This window comes from Quercus robur, chromosome 5 (assembly GCF_932294415.1).
Source record: "Quercus robur chromosome 5, dhQueRobu3.1, whole genome shotgun sequence".
NCBI classification, from domain to species: Eukaryota; Viridiplantae; Streptophyta; class Magnoliopsida; order Fagales; family Fagaceae; genus Quercus; species Quercus robur.
In genome coordinates, this window is record NC_065538.1 from 59,697,632 (window position 1) to 59,715,899 (window position 18,268).

Consider the following 18,268-nt stretch of genomic DNA (forward strand, 5'->3'; position numbering starts at 1 on the left):
ATTAGATTGTTAATTGCTATTGTTGCAATTTTTTATTTGAAAATTCATCAAATGGATGTAAAAACTATTTTTCTAAATGGGGACCTAGAGGAAGAGATTTATATGGATCAACCCAAAGGCTTTGTAGAGCCTGGACAAGAAAGCAAGGTATGTAAGCTAACTAAATCCCTATATGGCTTAAAACAAGCACCTAAGTAGTGGCATGAAAAGTTTGATTTTTACATGATTGAGAATGGTTATAAATCAAATGAATGTGATAAATGTATTTATTCTAAATCATGGAATAATTTACATGTTATTATTAGCCTCTATGAGGATGATATGTTGATTTTTGGCTCAAATATGCATGTTATAAATGAGACAAAAAATATGTTAAAAAGCCATTTTGATATGAAAGATCTTGGTGAGGCTAATTTCATTTTGTGCATGAAAATTACAAAAACATGTGATGGAATATATCTTGATCAATCACATTATGTTGAGAAAATATTGAGAAAATATAATTTTCATGATCACAAAAGTATAGCTACTCCTTTTGATTCTAGTGTTCATTTATTTCCTGTGAATAATGATGATGAGGTTTTTAATCAAAAGGATTATGCTAGTATCATTGGTAGTTTGCGTTATGCTACTGATTATACTAAACCTGACATTACATATGCAGTAGGAGTGCTTAGCAGATTTACTAGCAAGCCTAGTAAAGATCATTGGCTAGCTATTCAGCGAGTCATGAGATATTTAATTGGTACCAAAAGTTATGGCTTATTTTATAAAAAGTACCTTGCTGTGATTGAAGCTTTTAGTGATGCCGATTGGAATACTTTGTTAGGTGATTCTCTCTCTACCACTGATTATATTTTTACCTTAGGGAGTGGTGCTATTTGTTGGAAATCTAAAAAGCAAACTGTAATTGCTAATTCAACAATAGAAGCTGAATTACTAGCATTAGCTTCAGCTAGTGAAGAGGCAAATTGGCTTAGAGATTTGTTATATGAAATTCCACTTTGGGAAAAGCCAATTCCACCTATATTAATTCATTGTGATAGCACTGCCACAATTAGTAGAGTTAAAAACCGTTATTACAATGGTAAATCCAGACCTATAAAAAGAAAGCATAGTACCGTGCGATCTTATTTGAGTAATGGCATCATAACTGTGGATTATATTAAATCTAACAATAATCTTGCAGATCCATTTACCAAGGCCTTGGCAAAAGATAGGGTCTGGAATACATCAAGAGGGATGGGACTAAAATCCATAGAACCATGAGCGATGTATAAGGATACCCAACCCAAGGACAAGAGATCCTGAGAATTGGGTTCAATGGGAAAAACGAATCATACGATGGTCGTAAGAAATGGACTATTCATTTTTTTTAATTATTTACTTTGTAAATATTTTTTTAATTGTTCATCCCTATGATGTAAGTGCATTTATCTTGTAATGTGGAAAGGTTGAGTAAAAAACTCTTAATGAAATTTGTAGCTCGTATGAGTGGGGTGTCAGAATTACGGAGCATCCTTGACAAAATTTCACCTATGTGAGTGTGGGGGTAGGGCCGCTCCCTATGAGATTTGGACTTAATCTCAAATACACTCATGAAACTGGGATCAACACACAGCAGTAAAGTGCTAGCTATAAAAGCTCATGTCAACACTTGGATCATTATGTGTGAGCAGTAATACTTTATTTCCCTTAAGCAATCATAGTTCAAGTTGGAGACTACTATTGACTTTGGAGTAGAGATTGTTGTTTCACTAAGCGAAGGTTCAATGCAGAGCACACCTTCATGATGCATAATAATCCCTCTTTGCCCGGTAATCTCTCATTTTCCAAATTTAATATTAAAATGAGTGGGGGAATGTTAGTACATTTTAAATTAAATATGTTGAAACTCAAAATAACCGAAGATGAATATAGAAATGAGTTATAATTTGTTAAAGAAAGAGTTACTTGTATGTAAGTTAAATTAAATAAATTAAGAAAAGATTTATAAACTAATAAATAACATGTAGGTTATGTGAAGGGTTGGAAGACTATATATAATATACGGCTATGCTATGGACTAATTTCATATCAAGAGTGAATGAAGAAAATAGTTAAAAGCAAAGTGTATTGTGTGAGAGAGTGAATTCAATAATATTCCTAAATACTTGAGAAATTTCGGGCCAAGGAAAGGTGTTCTTCTGGTGGAGCTTTGGACTTGAACACTTTGTGCAGAAGTTGTTCTAGCCATAAAACATTTTTTGGGCTGTTGTATCCTGAGGGAGACAAGTCAGAGAAGGTCTGCACCGGTTACAAAGTTTAGCCAACCAAAGGCTTGAATCTCCTTAAAGAGAGCGAGTGTCGTGCCTTAGTCCAAATAGTGTTGTGTAATTTCTCTCTTTAAATTAATAGTATTCAACGTATTATTCAGTTTCTCTTTGTGTTGTTTCCATTATTATTGTGTTTGCGCCAACAGAAAGATAAAACAAATGTCAAAATCAAAGCCAAAAGAGTTGTAGGGTCCATTTCTACCTCTGATGAGGAACTTGATCAAATTAGGTTTCATACTCTTCCAAATACTCAAAAGTTTGAGACTTTGGTTAAGTATAGGTTTATCTAGAACGAAAGGCAGAGTAACCTAGATGAGTTAGACTTGTTTTTCAAACAAAATCTAGAGTCTAGGAGCTGGTTGCCTCTTTGTACTAGTCTAGTGTCTCCTTCTGCTGCCTTGATTAGAGAATTCTATTTGAATCTCTCTATCCACTCTGTTTCATTTGGTGGTCACTTCTTGACTACTTGGATTCGAGGTGAGGAATTTCAAATAACTAAGAAAATAGTATTTGAAGTTCTTTTTGTGCCTCTTGTTCATAGACCAACACGTCCATTCACTGTCTCCTCATCTTAATGATGTCATATCTCTTCTTTGTGGAAGATCTATCTCTTGGGGTTCTGAGCCTAAACTCCATTCTCATGAGTTAATTGAGTTTAACTACTTGATATTTAGGATTGCTTGCCATAACATCTTTCCTATCTCTCATGTTCATACAATTCCCATATATAGGTGTATCTTCTAGTATGCTCTTATTACTGGTAACTCCTAAGAAAATAGTATTTGAAGCTCTTTCTGCACCTCTTGTTCATAGACCAACCTATCCATTCAATGTGTCTCCTCATCTTGATGATGTCATGTCTCTTCTCTGTGGAAGATCTATCTACTCCATTCTCATGAGTTAACTAAGCTTAACTACTTGATTTTTAGGATTGCTTGCCATAACATCTTTCCTATCTCTCATGTTCATACCATTCCTATATATAGGTGTATCTTCTAGTATGCTCTTATTACTAGTGGTTCCATTTGCTTTCCCTCTCTTCTCATTCAAACCATCGCTGAGGTCCATAGGAGCAACACTAGGAAACAATGTCTATTCTTTCTAGTCTTTTGTTGTTTAAAATTTACAAGTTTGGATTGTGACCGCTTAAAGTTATATGATACTTTAATTTGAGTTATTTTATTTCTACTCAATACTATTGAGTGTAAGTGTCACCTCAATTTATTTAAAAATTGTGTTGTTTTAATTAAATCATTTCCAAAAAAAAAAAATCTTTTTTAGTAAAAAATATTGTTATTTTTTCTTCATTTTCTGTTTTTAAATTTTTTGTTTTTCATTTTTCATTTTTCTTTAGAGGCAATATGGACACCAAAAGCCACCACCATCCACAACCAGGGTACCCTATCTAAACCACCTTTGTTGGTCTTATTTCAAAACTAAAGCCACTTTCATAGGGGCGGAGCCACAGCCAAGGTTGGTGCCTTTAAAAATCTTTTATAGTATGTATAATTATGAAATACAGATTTAGTTTCAAAATAATAGGAGTTCTGCCCCCCTCCCCCAAATATTTGACTTAGTCCAATAATGCTCTTATAAACAAAAGAATTTGCTAATTAGTCTAATAGTTATAAAGACAAGGTAGTTTATGTTTTCTCAATTTTCTTCTTTTATTGTAAAAATTGCTCTTGTATCTATTAAAATTTTGGATCATTTATGTGTTTGAAAACTTTAGTAGTTCAAATAAAATAAATTTTATTAACTTTGGTATACAAATTTGTAATATATATTGAAAATAAAAATTTTACATATTTCACTACGAAAATTATAAAAGAATTTTATCCTATGAAAGACTAATACTAAGCATAATTTTTATAGGATATACTAAGTTCTTTTGTTGATATTCTTGTATGTCTAATATCAAACTAGACAACTTTTTTATACTCATTGGAGTTTAAAAGATGATAATTTTGTATACAACATATCTATAAATTATAACCTACTCTAATATTAAAATATTAAGGTTTATATGTATTTGTGTTTATGCATGTGTGTGGAGGTTTGTTTTGGCTAATACGTTATACTACAATTTAGCCCCCAAACAAAAATCTTGGTTTCGCCAATGCACTGTCACCATGAACCACCATCAAAAACCCATCTCAAACTAGTCAAACCCTTTTTTCCATACCTAATTAATTCACCTCCAAACTTCTCACTTACCTAGCGCAAATAACAACTTGAACAAGCCACCATTGCCTTCAATTTCTTGAGAGGCACACGGCAACCAACGCATATAGACACCCGCACACAAGCCAATTAGCACCCAACATCCCACAATGCTTACAAAATACCTAGTCCCTAGCTACATCCCAACCAAGCAATATAGATTATAGGCTTATATAATATTAGGGTTTACACACCAAACTTTTGGACAAAATCAAAATGACTTCAAACTAAAAGGATTCAATTTACAATTTAGTCCATGCTTTAGTTTGGTAAACTAAATTACTTTTATCAATGGACTAATTGTTGTTTGCTTTTAGGGATCAAGTTCTAGAATACATGAGGAGTTCTGAATTGGTTATCAAAAGGTTATTAGAGGCACTAATGAAGAGGTTAAATGTGAAAGAAATTGATGAGACAAAAGAATCTCTCTTAATGGGTTCAAAGAGGATTAACCTTAACTACTATCCCATATGTCCTAATCTTGAGCTCACAATGGGAGTAGGTCGTCACTCTAATGTGTCAAACCTTACTATCCTCCTTCAAGATGATATTGACGGACTCTACGTGTGAGGAAACAACAATAGCTGGGTTCATAATCCACCCATAAGTGGCCCCCTCGTGATTAATGTTGATGATGCATTGCAAATAATGAGCAATGGTCGATACAAGAGCATTGAGCATCGCATTGTTGCCAATGGAGGCAAGAATAGGATTTCAATTCCAATTTTTGTTAATCTTAGGCCATGTGACATGATTGGTCCTGACGCCGCAGATTGGTTAAAGAAGAATAAAATATTTTAATATTTTATGTTGTTTTCTTTTTCCTTGTTGAATTAGGATTTTAATTGTTTTTCCTTTCCAAGTTAAATTGTGATTCCTTTCTCAAGTAGAAATAGGTTTATTATTTATTTTCCTAAAAGGAGTAGGAGAAATTCTATTCCTATAAATACTCTTTATAGAGGGGTTGATTATTGATATTATGCATTGATTAATAAAAGTTTGTTAGAGATGTTTTCTCTATTATTTTGCCTACTAGCCTATTGTTCTTGTGGAATTTAGGTTTCGTGAAAGAGTTGTAGTAATTGTGTGTTACAGATTCTGCTTCTACACGCCCACATTGCATCAGGTCCTTTCTCGGAAGTGCTTGTAAGGGTTGAGAAAGCATTATACAAGCAAGTTCTTTATTCAAATTATGTAAAGCATTTCTTTAGGAAGGCTCATGATGGGAAGAACACAATTGAATTTGCAAAAGTTTGATGTTTTTCTGAGGTGTGTTGTGAGGTTGTTCTTTTGCAATGGAAATAATTTTGATGAAATAAAACTGGGTCTAATAGGATTAAGTTTCTCTCTCTCTCTCTCTCTCTCTCTCTCTCTCTCTCTCTCTCTCTCTCTCTCTCTCTCTCTCTCTCTCTCTCTCTCTCTCTCTCTCTCTCTCTCTCTCACATTTGACATCATCTCCTTCATGACTCTCCAACTTCAACATTTCTCTTCTAATGAATATCATGCTTCTCTCCAGATTCAAGTTTTTTTTTTTTTTTTTTGATAATCCCTCTCTAGATTCAAGTTGGTATTAAATTTGCCGCGTTAAGTTTGCACAGGGATGTTAGATCTGTTAGGGCTCATTAATGTTAGATTTATTAAGGTCCAAGCATATCAATCACCCTTAATTGCTCCCTCAAACTTTTCGCCTTTTCCTCCAGTCTTTTCTTTCCCGTATATTGCTAAATGCTTGTTCCTGCAATCTCACATGTCATATGATTTGTTATCTCCGGTTTTATTGACCAGCTCTCGCTCCTCTCGTTCAGAGATGGTATACATGATTCAGGTGTATACAGCCAAACTCTCACAACACATGAGACTCACACATTAGATAGTATCACATCAACAATATAATCCTCTGCATAAGCATCTGTTTGTTCACCACTATGCTTTCGGTTATCAAAAAATCAGAGGCATATATCTTCATTTTCTGCTCTTGGTCTCGGCCACCCTTGCATACAATTTGAATACCCTCCTAAAATGATTCTTCATTAAGAAATTAAATGACTGTAACAAACATTCCTTCTTGGTATTACCAATTCTCATATTAAATGGATAACAAAGGGTCCTTTAATCCCTGTCCCCTAAAACTGTAGTTTGAACTCCTCAAGGCTCAAGGCATTACAAAATGGAGATTTTGATGCCACACTAACTTGATCAGTTTTAAATCCTACAGACCCTTCACTTAAAAATAACTTCCAATTATAACTGCGTTTTTAGCACAATTCTTGGTTTTAAACAAAACAAAAAACAAAAGCAACAACGGTCCAAGGCATATTGATTCCACGGTATAGCAGACGCAGAGTACATTTGACGGGTGAGAACTGAGAATATCCCATTTCAGTTTCAAGCATAATTCATCAATTATTATTCTGTTTAATGGCAAAGCATTATGTTTTCGTTTAACGTTTAGCAAATCCAGATTCCCTTTTTTTAAAATATAAAATACAAGAGAGAGAGAGAGAGAGAGAGAGAGAGAGAGAGAGAGAGTTTGGAAGAAGGATAACTAAACACAAAAATCGATATCACAAACAATTTTAACATTCCACAACGGCTATGACTATGACAATAGTAAGAGTTTGTAATACGAAATGCAGCCTCAATTAGAAACAAGTATCTACATCCAAGCATCCACAGAGATTTATAAAACATGTTAAAAATCCAAAGGTGAATACTAATATGAAAGCAAACTATGCTTTGGCTTTTCCAGCCTGGAGAGACTGAATCCTCTCTTGTAACTTGAAGATCTGCAAGATGACAACCAATAAAACAATTAATGTCATTAAAATATATGACCAAAACTGGATGAATTAGTACACAAACATATATAGCTGAAATTTTAACAAGCAAACAATAAGTGAACAAAAGGTTTCAACATTGCATGGTGTGCACCACTGATATTTAACCAGAGTATACAAAGATTTTTTGACTAAACCATAAAGAAAGTATTTCTCAGACAATCTTTAAAATGAAAATTTGAAGTAGCAAAATTTAGCTACAAAACATCAAGACAAACTTGTAAACAACTAGGTATCAGAATTTTGAGAAAGTATATCTTGTGGCAGGTCAACCGAGTCAGCCATATAACAAGCCAACACTAATGAGTGAATGTCATGTAATTCAATTTTATACTCTTGTCAAAGTTGGTCCCACCAACCTCCCACATGGTATTCGCTTGGCTTCTTACGTGGTTGCCTTGGTATGCTTATTAGAGCATCCACAACAGTGGTGCTATTTTTTTAGCTATTTGGCACCATAAAAAGCTACTTTATCTATTTTACCTACTTACTTTACAAAACAGCCAACATCAGTTGGTCTATTTTAGCTTTCAACACAATAAAATAATATAAACATCACAATAAAATAATATATCTACTACATTATTTTATTAATTTCTTTCTTTCTCTCTATCTCTGTGTCGTGCCTCTCCACTCTCCACTCTCACTTCTCTCCCTTCGTTTCCCAACAAGTCTCATCGTCACTCTCTCCTTCCCACCCATCACCATCCCGAAACCTTCCTCGCCAGCGCCAAAAACAAACTCATCGAAGTTCTCGAGGATCCTGTGGGTTGTGGGTTGTGGGTTGTGTGGCATTGGTTTGTGGGTTGTGCCGTGGGTTTGTGATCTTCTCTCTACTCTAACCGATCTGCCATGGGTTTGTGATTTGTGATGTGGGTTTGTGTTTTGTGGTGGTTGTGGATGCGCGGGTTTTTGGCGAGTCGCTTATTGCAAGCAGTGGTGGTGGTGGTGGGCGTTCTGTCGTTGGTGGCGGTGGTGGGTCGTTGGGATGGGTTTAATGATCCATGGGTTTGGTGGATCGACATTGCTTCAGTGGCAGTGGTCCGATCCGGTGTTGTTTCTGGTGGCTAGGTGTCGATCTGGTGGGTTTTTATATGGATTTTATGAGCACCACTGCAGTCGGCGAGCTGGCCGGCGAAGCAGAGAGGAGATGAGGGAGGTGCTAGAGAGAAAAAAAATGAGAAGGAAAAAAAAGAAGAAAGAAGAGAAGCCAGAGAGAGAGAAAGAAAAAGAGAGAAAAAAAAATTAATGAGAGAAGAGAGAGAAGTATAATAAAATGGCTGTGCACTGTAGCAAGAAGCTAAAAAATTTTAATGGCTGTGCACTGTAGCAAGAAACTAAAAAATTTTAGCTATGGCACCACTACTGCAGCATGCTTTTTAAGTATTGGTGGTGCTTAAAATAGCAATATAGCTATTTAGCACCACTATTGTGGATGCTCTTACAAGAGATATTTTCTCCAAAAATTTACACTTGCCAACTCCGCCCTAAAGTCAATAATCAACAAAAACAAACAGAGCAGCAGTGAAAGAAATGAGGAAATTCTGGCTGGGAGGAGAGGGATTTTTGTTTTTTACTTGTAAACCACAGAAGCAGAACTCCTCACTTTTGCTTTCAGTTACAAGAATAAGAAGAAGTTTGAAGAAAAATCACATTGAGTCACAAGAAATACTTCATTGTTAGTCTACTTCCCAAAAAGCATACACCCAAATCCTATTTTCCCTAGGATGTTGATCAATTATTCGATTAGTTGAAGATTTTTATTATTATTTTTTATTACTATAAGTGGCTAAAGTGAAATTCTACTAAAATTAAGCAGAGATATTGAAGAAAGAATCTTGTGCTCATTCTGCTAACATCAAACTAGTCCTTTAAAACAAAAATGAGGGTTGAGAAGGCAAAGCATGGAACTCAGCATCAGGCTAAAGAGAGTGCACATCTCAACCTTCCCACTGTGGTTAGGAAACTATTACCACGTCCAAATTTCTAGAGTGTTAAGGCTTAGAAATGTTTATATTGCATTTATCTGTATTGCGGAGGTTAAGACCATATTTCATATTTTTAGTCAAATTTTAAGAGTAGATTTTCGTTTCTATAACAGATCTAATTCAATGTTAGACGGCCAAAACAATTTTTTTTCAACAGAGAACGTGTGTTAAGGAATTACATATAACATAAGCAAATTGAAGATGACATGGGAAATTGTGCATAGTTAAGATCACATGTAGCATCTGCCATATAGCAATTAATTCATTCTATTGGCATCCTATATACCCCTTAAGAGATTAAGATGACATATGAGAGAGTTCCAGTTACCCTTAACAGAACAGACAAATCTTGAGAAAAGCTCTAAAACAAACAATAGGAACAATCACGTAGCCTTGAAAGAAAAAAAAAATGTAGATTTTTACAGTGAGGTATCAGCATGTAAGCCTCCTTAGCAATCACCTGTTCTAGATAAACAAATCTTATTGTTTATTGTAACAAAATATATACACATCAATATTTATGGCAAATCATCATCTAATTTCCTGTTTCTGTTGATAAATGAAATTGTTTTTAACTGGAAAAAAATGGGATAACTTCCAAAAATATAATCTGTTTAAATAACGCATAAAGTTAAGAAATTGCAGAGAAATTTAATATTGATTGTTGTATTTGCACTGTGCATTTATTTAATTCCTTTCTAACCTTATTACCCAAATACTCAAAACAACACCAAATCTAAGTATCTAACACAAATATGCAAAACCAAACCAGTTCTAACCCAAATAACTTATTATATAAACCAAAATCTAAAATCAAACCTGAATTGAAACCAGTCCATCCAAAGTACTCAAGCCTAAACCTAACAGAAAAAGAGAAAACTTTACCAACGATCTCTCTATTCGCACCTTGTGGAGTCTCTGTGTAGTGGTTTTGGTCGTCTGATAGGGGGCGTTAGAGCGGTGGTATCTCTCTTTGAGTAGAATCTGTCATTCCATTTTATTTTCAGTATTTTATTATTAAAAATAACCTTACCCATAACGGTTCCAGCAGTATGACGGTTGAGGAAAGCCAGTTTTCTGGTGGTTGGGGATGGACAGTGACAGCGGTGGCCCTGAGATGTCTCTCTCTCTCTCTCTGCACCTTACAAACTCTCAACCTCTCTGTATCTCTCTCGTTCCTTTTGGGCTTTTGTATTTAGTTGAACGGTTTTATTGAATTTTATTAAGTTAAACAGTGTTTTAGTACTGCTGAAACAGAATAATGTTTCATTTTTTTATTGTAAACATGGCAGAAAGTTAGATAGGCTTTTATTCCTATGTGGCAGAACAGCCTTAATTGTAGGAAAAAGCTTTTGCATTTATATATAGTATTAGATTTTCAGAAAAACATACCAAGACTTGCATAAAAAGCCCTTCATCTTAGCTTCATGGTTATTGGAACTCTAAACTGGACACTGAAAATTGACATCACAAATCAGCCATTGGCTATGAAATGCATCCCTCTTTCTAGGTTTTAAGTTGGTTGAAATAAATGGCAAGAAAGGATTGCTGGGAAGAAGGGGGAAAATGGAAAGAAGGTAAAGTTTGATAGGAGCCTAAAGATGAAGAAAGGAAAAACAGATACATTAGTTTAACATTATACCCTGATTGGAATGGCTAATGGAGGCGAGGCAACCGCATACCCTCTTAACAAGCCTTCATTCCTCCAATCTGTCCACATTGGGAGCATTGAAAATGGCGGGTGCAGAAGAAGCCCCATCCTTTTAATTTTCCTTTACCTTCTATCCTTTCAACTAAATAACAAAAAAAGTGCACCTCCACTCCCATTCCTCCCTCTCAACCCCCTTTACATTCTTTCACTTGCATGAGCTCAAGGACCTACTTTTTTTTTTTATAAGTAAAAAGTTTATTGATATCAAAAAAGGGGAACACCCTAGTACATGGAGTGTACAAGGGATCAAACAATCAAGAACAAAAATTACAAGAATTTAAGAAATCAAGAAAAGATAAAAATGATTGGTTCCACAAAGCAGCCAACCAATCCATTAAAGTTCTAAAGAAAAATAGCTTCACGTCTGATATGGATCTCTCCTTATCTTCAAAACACCAACTATTTCTCACCCTCCAAAGGCACCACAATAAGCAATGGGGAACCATCAACCACATATACCCATTTCAATGACAGCCAAAACTGCCTTGCCAACATGCTAGAAGCCCCACTACAGATTGCGGAATAACCCAGCTCACTCCAAACAAACCGAACACCATAGCCCACGTATCCATTGTGACCGGATAATGAAGAAAAAGATGATCAACCGATTCACCATTACACTTGCACATATAGCACCAATCCAATATCCAAACCTTCCTTTTTCATAAATTGTCAATCGTTAAGCATTTCCCTAAGGCAACAGTCCAAACAAAGAAAGCTACTCGAGAAGAAATCTTCTGTTTCCAAATGCTTTTCCAAGGAAAGCAATCGTCATTAGAGCCCACTAAGAGATTGTAATAATCCTTAACCGTGAAGCCCTTCTCTCTATCAGATCTCCAGCACATCTTATCCTCACCAAACCCTCTCACCGAAGCACCATATATGGTATCCATGAAACCGGCCAGTGCCTCTAGTTCTCAAGCATGCACACCCCTAAAGAAACTTACATCCCAAAACAGGGTTCCGTTATCAAACTTCATAATCTTAGCCACATTAACCTCCTGATCTCGGCAAAATCTAAACAATTCAGGATAGCTAACTGCAAGAGATGTTTCACCACACCAACAGTCTTGCCAAAATTTCACCCTAGACCCATCCCCAATATCATATAGAATGTGGCAAGAAAAAGAAGGCCATCCTCGACTAATATTTTTCCACAAGCCAACACCATATGGACCATTAGTAGGCCTAGTACACCAACTACCCCATCCACAACCATATTTCACCGCTATCACTTGCCTCCAAAGGGCAGCCCTCTCCATCCCAAATCTCCATAGCCACTTCCCAAGCAAAGCTTCATTAAAAAGTCTGACCTTCCTTATCCCCAAACCACCCGAAGCAATGGGAGTGCAGACAGTAACCCATTTAACCAAATGGAATTTTGGTTCATAACCAACGACACCCCATAAGAAATTCCTTTGAAGTTTATCAATTCTGTTAGCTGCAGAAGCAAGAATAGGAAATAAAGATAGAAAATAAGTGGGTAAATTAAATAGAGTGCTTTTAATCAAAGTGACTCTACCTCCCTTGCATAAGTACAAACGTTTCCATCCTGCTAATCTCCGTTCTATCTTCTCCAAAATTGGGTTCCATATTGTCTTATCCTTGAATTTAGCTCCCAAAGGAAGGCCTAAATATTTCATTGGAAGAGTACCTTGTTTACAGCCAAGGACACTCAACAATAAGTCAATGACCTACTTTTTAAAACCACTCTCAACAAGCTTGCTTCCCTCTTCGACATATGTCCACTGTTGAGAGAGTTAAAAATGGTGTTCTCCAAGGAGAGGGAGACCTCATCCTTTCACTCTAATCCTCCTCCAATACTTTCAATTTAGTTCAGTAAACTTCTACGAACTATGTAAATTGCCACAATCCCTAATCAAACAATAATATTGTCACATACATCTCTAACAATTCTATTAAATCTACCAAAACTTACTATCTTAAAAGTGATAGGGTTTTAAAAGTACTTGAGGATTATGAAGGGGATTCAGGGCAAAAACTCAACAAGGAAAAAACCTCTCTCTATTTTAGCAAGAACACTAGCAAAGAGATAAAGGAATATGTGAAGGAGAAGTTTGGGGCTAGAGTTGTTCAACACCATGAAAAGTACTTGGGGTTGCCACTGCTTGTGGGGAGGGGAAAAAGAAAGGCCTTCAATCGAATCAAGGACCAAGTAGGGAGGAAATAGCTGGTTGGAAGGGTAAGCTTCTTTCTCATGCCGGTAGGGAAGTTCTCATTAAGGCGGTTGCTCAAGCAACGCCAACGTATACGATGAGTTGTTTCAAACTCCCGAACACGTTGTGCAAAGAGCTGAACTCCCTAATGGGGAACTTTTGGTGGGGCCAAAAAGATAAGGAAAGGAAAATGGCTTGGATCTCATGGGAGAGGTTGTGCACTCCAAAGGCGGAGGGAGGTATGGGATTTAGGGACTTAAAAGCCTTCAATCTGGCACTACTTGCTAAACAATGGTGGAGGATGCAGCAAAATCCTAATTGTCTTGTCCATAGAATGCTCAAAGCGAAATATTTCCCAAATAGCATGGCTAGTGAGGTGGAGTTGGGATGTAGGCCTTCCTATGTGTGGAGAAGCATATGGACAGCGAAAAAGGTGCTTGACAAAGGGTCTAGATGGTGCATAGGAAATGGGGAAGGGGTACGGATTTGGAAGGATAGGTGGATTCCGTCCTCGGAATCATTCAAAGTGACAAGCCCGGTCGGCGCCCACTCGGGATTGGAGTTGGTGTCGAGTTTGGTGGATGTAGATAAGAGGGGTTGGGATGTGGGGAAAGTAAGAAACACGTTCCTTCCTCATGAGGCTGAACTGATTCTAAGTATTCCTATCAGCGCTAGACTACTAGAAGACTCCCTCATATGGGCTTGGACATCAAATGGAAGATTCACAGTTAAAAGCGCATACAATGTGGCCCAAAAAGTGCTGAAAGTAGAAGGTCGTAGAGGAGAGGAAGGGGGCAGCTCAGACAGCACGGAGATGAGGGACATTTGGAGGATTGTATGGCGTTTGAACTGTCCAAACAAAATCAAACATCTTTTTTGGAGAGCATGTAAAAATATACTGCCCACAAAACTGTTCCTGAAAGCACGTGGAATTGGCAAGGATGGGGCGTGCGACATGTGTGGATTGGGGGAATCGTCGGTACACGCTTTATGGAGCTGCAGAATAGCCGAAGCTGTGTGGTGCGGTACCAGGTTAAACTCCCTTATTTTCATGACCCCCCAAGTGATTTCATTGATATTGCGTGGGAAATCAAAAATAGGTGGGTAGGGGTTAACTGGGATTTGTTTGCAACTACTATATGGGGACTATGGAACAACGAAAACCAAGTGAGACATGGGGGACAATGCAAAAGCTATGAGATGATTGTGAAGGAAGCCATAGAATATTTAAAGGAATACCAAGCAGCAAACATGTGCGCAGAACACCACTACACCCGCCAAGGTGGAGGCCACCAAAACAGGGCTGGTACAAAGTTAACACAGATGGAGCTACGTTTGATGATATCAAGTGCTGTGGCGTCGGGGTGGTTATTAGAAATGAAAGGGGTGAAATAATGGGGGCTCTGAGTAAGAAGTTTGGGCTGCCTTTGGGTGGTTTGGAAGTTGAGGCTAAGGCAGTTGAGGAAGGTGCGGCACTTGCGTGGGACCTTGGGTTAAAAGAAGTCATTATTGAAAGTGATGCACTGTTGGTGACAAACTCCCTAGAGAAACAGAGTGTGATGCCGAGTTCTATAAGAAAAGTGGTCAAAGGAATTTTGGAGAGTTTGAGGAAGTTCAATGCCTGGGATGTCAACCATACCCGTAGGAGTGGCAATTTTGTAGCTCATATTATGGCTAGGCAAGCCAAATTTTGAATGTGTGTAATATCTGGGTAGAGGATACTCCGCCCAGTATAGCAGTTCAAGTTTGAATGGATGTAGCCCAATGTATTTCTATTTCTAGTTAATGAAAGTTTGTTAGGGCTGTTTATCAAAAATAAAATAAAATTCAACTTCCTAAACCACGGAAAATCTACAACCTTCATTTATATTAAACGTCATGCATAAATGACACCCAAGATCATGGTTTAACCTTGAAGAAAACCAAACACTTAAGTGTTCAAGTAAGAACTTCAAATCCATACAACTAATTTTTGCAAATATACATACATAAATACATACATATATGCATACATATATATATAGTAGTTACCTTCCACAACAACAATAAAAAGCCTTAGTCCCAAAATTTTGGGGTCAACTATGGATGCTCCACAAGTGAATCTTCTTATGCTAAATGTGACAAGTGGAACATACATTTATTTTACTCAAGTATCACAGAAGAATTTTTATAAATTTAATTCACAGTTCAAGATAACATGTCACCAGAAAATCTTGCACACTGCAAGCTTCTAACTAGAAAAATGGAATTTTGGCGTTGGAGTTTGTATAAATTTATATTTATATGTTGTGATGAGCTATAAACTTCCAGTTTTCACAAATTCCCAAATATTCCATCAAATTCCATTCTGAAAACAATTTTTTTTAATTTGATACGCTTTAAGATTCTTCACCTGGTAACAACCCATTATCATGAGTATGATGAACTTGAAAAACTAATGATATTAGAGTAAGAACCGCGCATGTGTGTGTGCATGTGGAAAGGTAGAATACAAACCGCTTCTTTCTTGCTATTCTGCTTCTCCTCCAAGTCTTGAAGATTCCCATCAAGTCGTTTCCTAGTATGCAGAAAAAATTTTACAGTCAAATACATGCAGCAACAACAATAATAATTAGATGATGATGATGACAATGACGCATTTTTTATAATAGTAATGAAGCTTTATTAATAAGAACAACTACTTCATGTTCACGATGATGAACACAAATATTCTCAAACAATTACAAAGTATCAACCATCAAATCTAAGAGAAGAATGAAACTCAAATATAGAAGTACAATGAGTAACCCCAAGCCCGGGACCACTCAAACAAGGTGTGAAGCAGTAATGATTTCAATTTATCCAAGGATATTTCAGTGCCTGTAAATGTGCAAGAAGAAATTTGATGGTACAGAGAACTTTAGAATGCAAGAGTATATTCTTCAAATAAACCCAAAAATTTATACTGATAAGAGGTGAGACCATCCACCAGAACTGGAAAAATCTTACATCCCCACATAGCGCATTCCAGTAAAAGATATCATAGGATATCAGTTCCAAGTAATAGTGGAAAGCATCAAGAGAGAGAGAGAGAGTAAAATAAAATAAAAAATAACATTAGGAAACAATCCAACCTGAAAACTCCAAGTTCCTTACAAAATAAACAAAATAAGCAGCACAACATTGAAAAAAATGATTCTTTACGTGAGTAAAAGCATTAAAAAAAATCAAAAAAAAAAAAATTACAGGCTGCATGAATTCCCATGTCATTTTTATTAGAATATGCGTCAAGTTATTTGTTGTAAGGAAGTGTAATGACAGAGATGTGAAATATGTTATGTGATCATATTCTGCATTGGTCATTGTGTAGACACTCTTTCCATCGAATGGGTTAAATTCAAACTTAAGGAGATTTGCCTGCCATTGATTAAAATTTTCTGCTGTGAGATATTTTGAATGGCAGGAAACTAACTCGCACAAATTTTTTTACAATAAAATATCCTACATTCCTAGTCAAGCTTTAGACATCTAAAAATGCATTTAGTTACTTTAGTTACTACTAAATGAGGAAGCTAAGGACTTTAATTATGACAAGATACATGAAGTTATCATTTATGAGGATAAAGTGCGGTTTTTTTTTTTTCCAGGGAGTAATCTCTTACTACGGACTAACTATGAAAATGACCCAAAATTACTATCTATATTTTCCTATTACCATCTATCCAAAATTCATGGTTCCCTAAATCTTACTTTTCAACTAGTGGATTAAAAGATGCAAAGATTGCAAGAATGAGTTCCAAAGTAAGCATACAATTCAGCCAAGATATATTCAATTCTCTTGCGCACATTCGCGTTTGCCTCTGCTAAATCCTGCTTCACAAGCACTGGACCGATCAATTTGTACACGTTTGCATCTTCATTCAATATATCCAACTCCTACAAACACAAACAAAGAGTTCAAACCTAATTGATATCTCACCACTTTGCTCGCTTGCAATCAAAACCCTTAGAATCCTTCATTCAGTCAAATCTAAGACAAACCTAATCAGCATTATGGAATATTGCATCGCGTAAAACTTCCAAAATATACTCCCAACAGGATTCACTTAACTTAAAAATTTTTATTTTCACTTTCCTTCTGCTAAAAACTTCATTTTCCTTCACTTTCCTACTAAACAAACAGATATTAAAAAAGGGAAAGGGATAAATAAATGAGAAAGAGGGAGAGAGACCTTGAGGACGAGCTCATTCTCGCCGAGCTGGATAGTGTACTTCTTTCTCACTTGATGATTCTTTGCAATATCTGACAAATTATATACCATCTTAGAGTGCTTCAATTTCAGACATGTGCATAAAAAGTAAAAACTCTGAAATTTAAAAAAAAAATATTCAAACAAAAATCAATTTATTAGCACATAGTGTGTTACTGTAATGAAATAGCCTTGCACAGCTGAGACGAGGATTTTCTCATACTAATAAGCGTTAGTTACTGAAGAAATACAGTAATCCATCAAGTACAACAAAGAATATCCAGCATATGAGAGCCCATCTTCCTAATCACACAAACCCCATTAATCTCTCACAAACACCAAATTCAATCTAGCCATCGATAACCCAAAATTTGGGTGTAAATACTAATACCATATAATTAAAAAAATACATGCCTTTTTGGAGTTTGCTGAGATCGTTAGACTTAGCTTCGAAATCGCGCTGTAGCTCTCGAAGGACGGTTGAGGAAGACATTTGTGTGTGCTTCTTCTTCTTCTTCTGGTTTCTGACTCTCGCTGCTGCTGAGTTCTCTGGTTTGGGTTTTTGAGCGATTTTGCAAAATGGGACCTTTGCTAATTGCTATGGGCCCATGTCGGGGCAGAATATGGGTGGGTCTAAGTTGGATTAACCGATTAGGCCTAATAGGGCTGAAAAGCCCAAGTGTATATTATTGGGGTCAGTTTGTAACACAGTTGCCTCTTACCTTCTCTTCTCTAGAGTTCATAGAGAAACTCATTATACAATTCTTATTAAACATTTTAATACTCAT

At 36.2% G+C, this 18,268-nt stretch overlaps 1 protein-coding gene and 1 pseudogene across 1 annotated transcript; one reads left to right on the top strand and one right to left on the bottom strand.

Moving 5' to 3' along the window:
* The first annotated feature begins 1,472 nt into the window (after positions 1 to 1,472).
* LOC126728458 (feruloyl CoA ortho-hydroxylase F6H1-3-like) lies at positions 1,473 to 5,795 on the top strand (annotated as a pseudogene).
* A 1,285-nt stretch (positions 5,796 to 7,080) lies between these two features.
* LOC126726492 (prefoldin subunit 6) lies at positions 7,081 to 18,062 on the bottom strand. The gene is made up of 5 exons (XM_050431753.1): positions 17,895 to 18,062; positions 17,463 to 17,533; positions 17,042 to 17,166; positions 15,748 to 15,808; positions 7,081 to 7,324 (listed from the first exon to the last, which is right to left on the bottom strand). The coding sequence occupies exons 1-5, from the start codon at positions 17,971 to 17,973 to the stop codon at positions 7,268 to 7,270; spliced, it is 393 nt and encodes a 130-aa protein (XP_050287710.1). The 5' UTR covers positions 17,974 to 18,062; the 3' UTR covers positions 7,081 to 7,267.
* Between the last annotated feature and the right edge of the window lie 206 nt (positions 18,063 to 18,268).

Bases quoted from the DNA above. Each gene is read 5' to 3' on its own strand.
- LOC126726492 (XM_050431753.1), bottom strand. From the start codon at position 17,973: ATGTCTTCCTCAACCGTCCTTCGAGAGCTACAGCGCGATTTCGAAGCT. The intron at 17,167-17,462 runs GTCTCTCTCCCT...TTGTGTTTGTAG, and splicing joins AGAATGAGCTCGTCCTCAAG to GAGTTGGATATATTGAATGA. The intron at 7,325-15,747 runs GTTTGTATTCTA...GTCATCTTGCAG, and splicing joins AGAATAGCAAGAAAGAAGCG to ATCTTCAAGTTACAAGAGAG.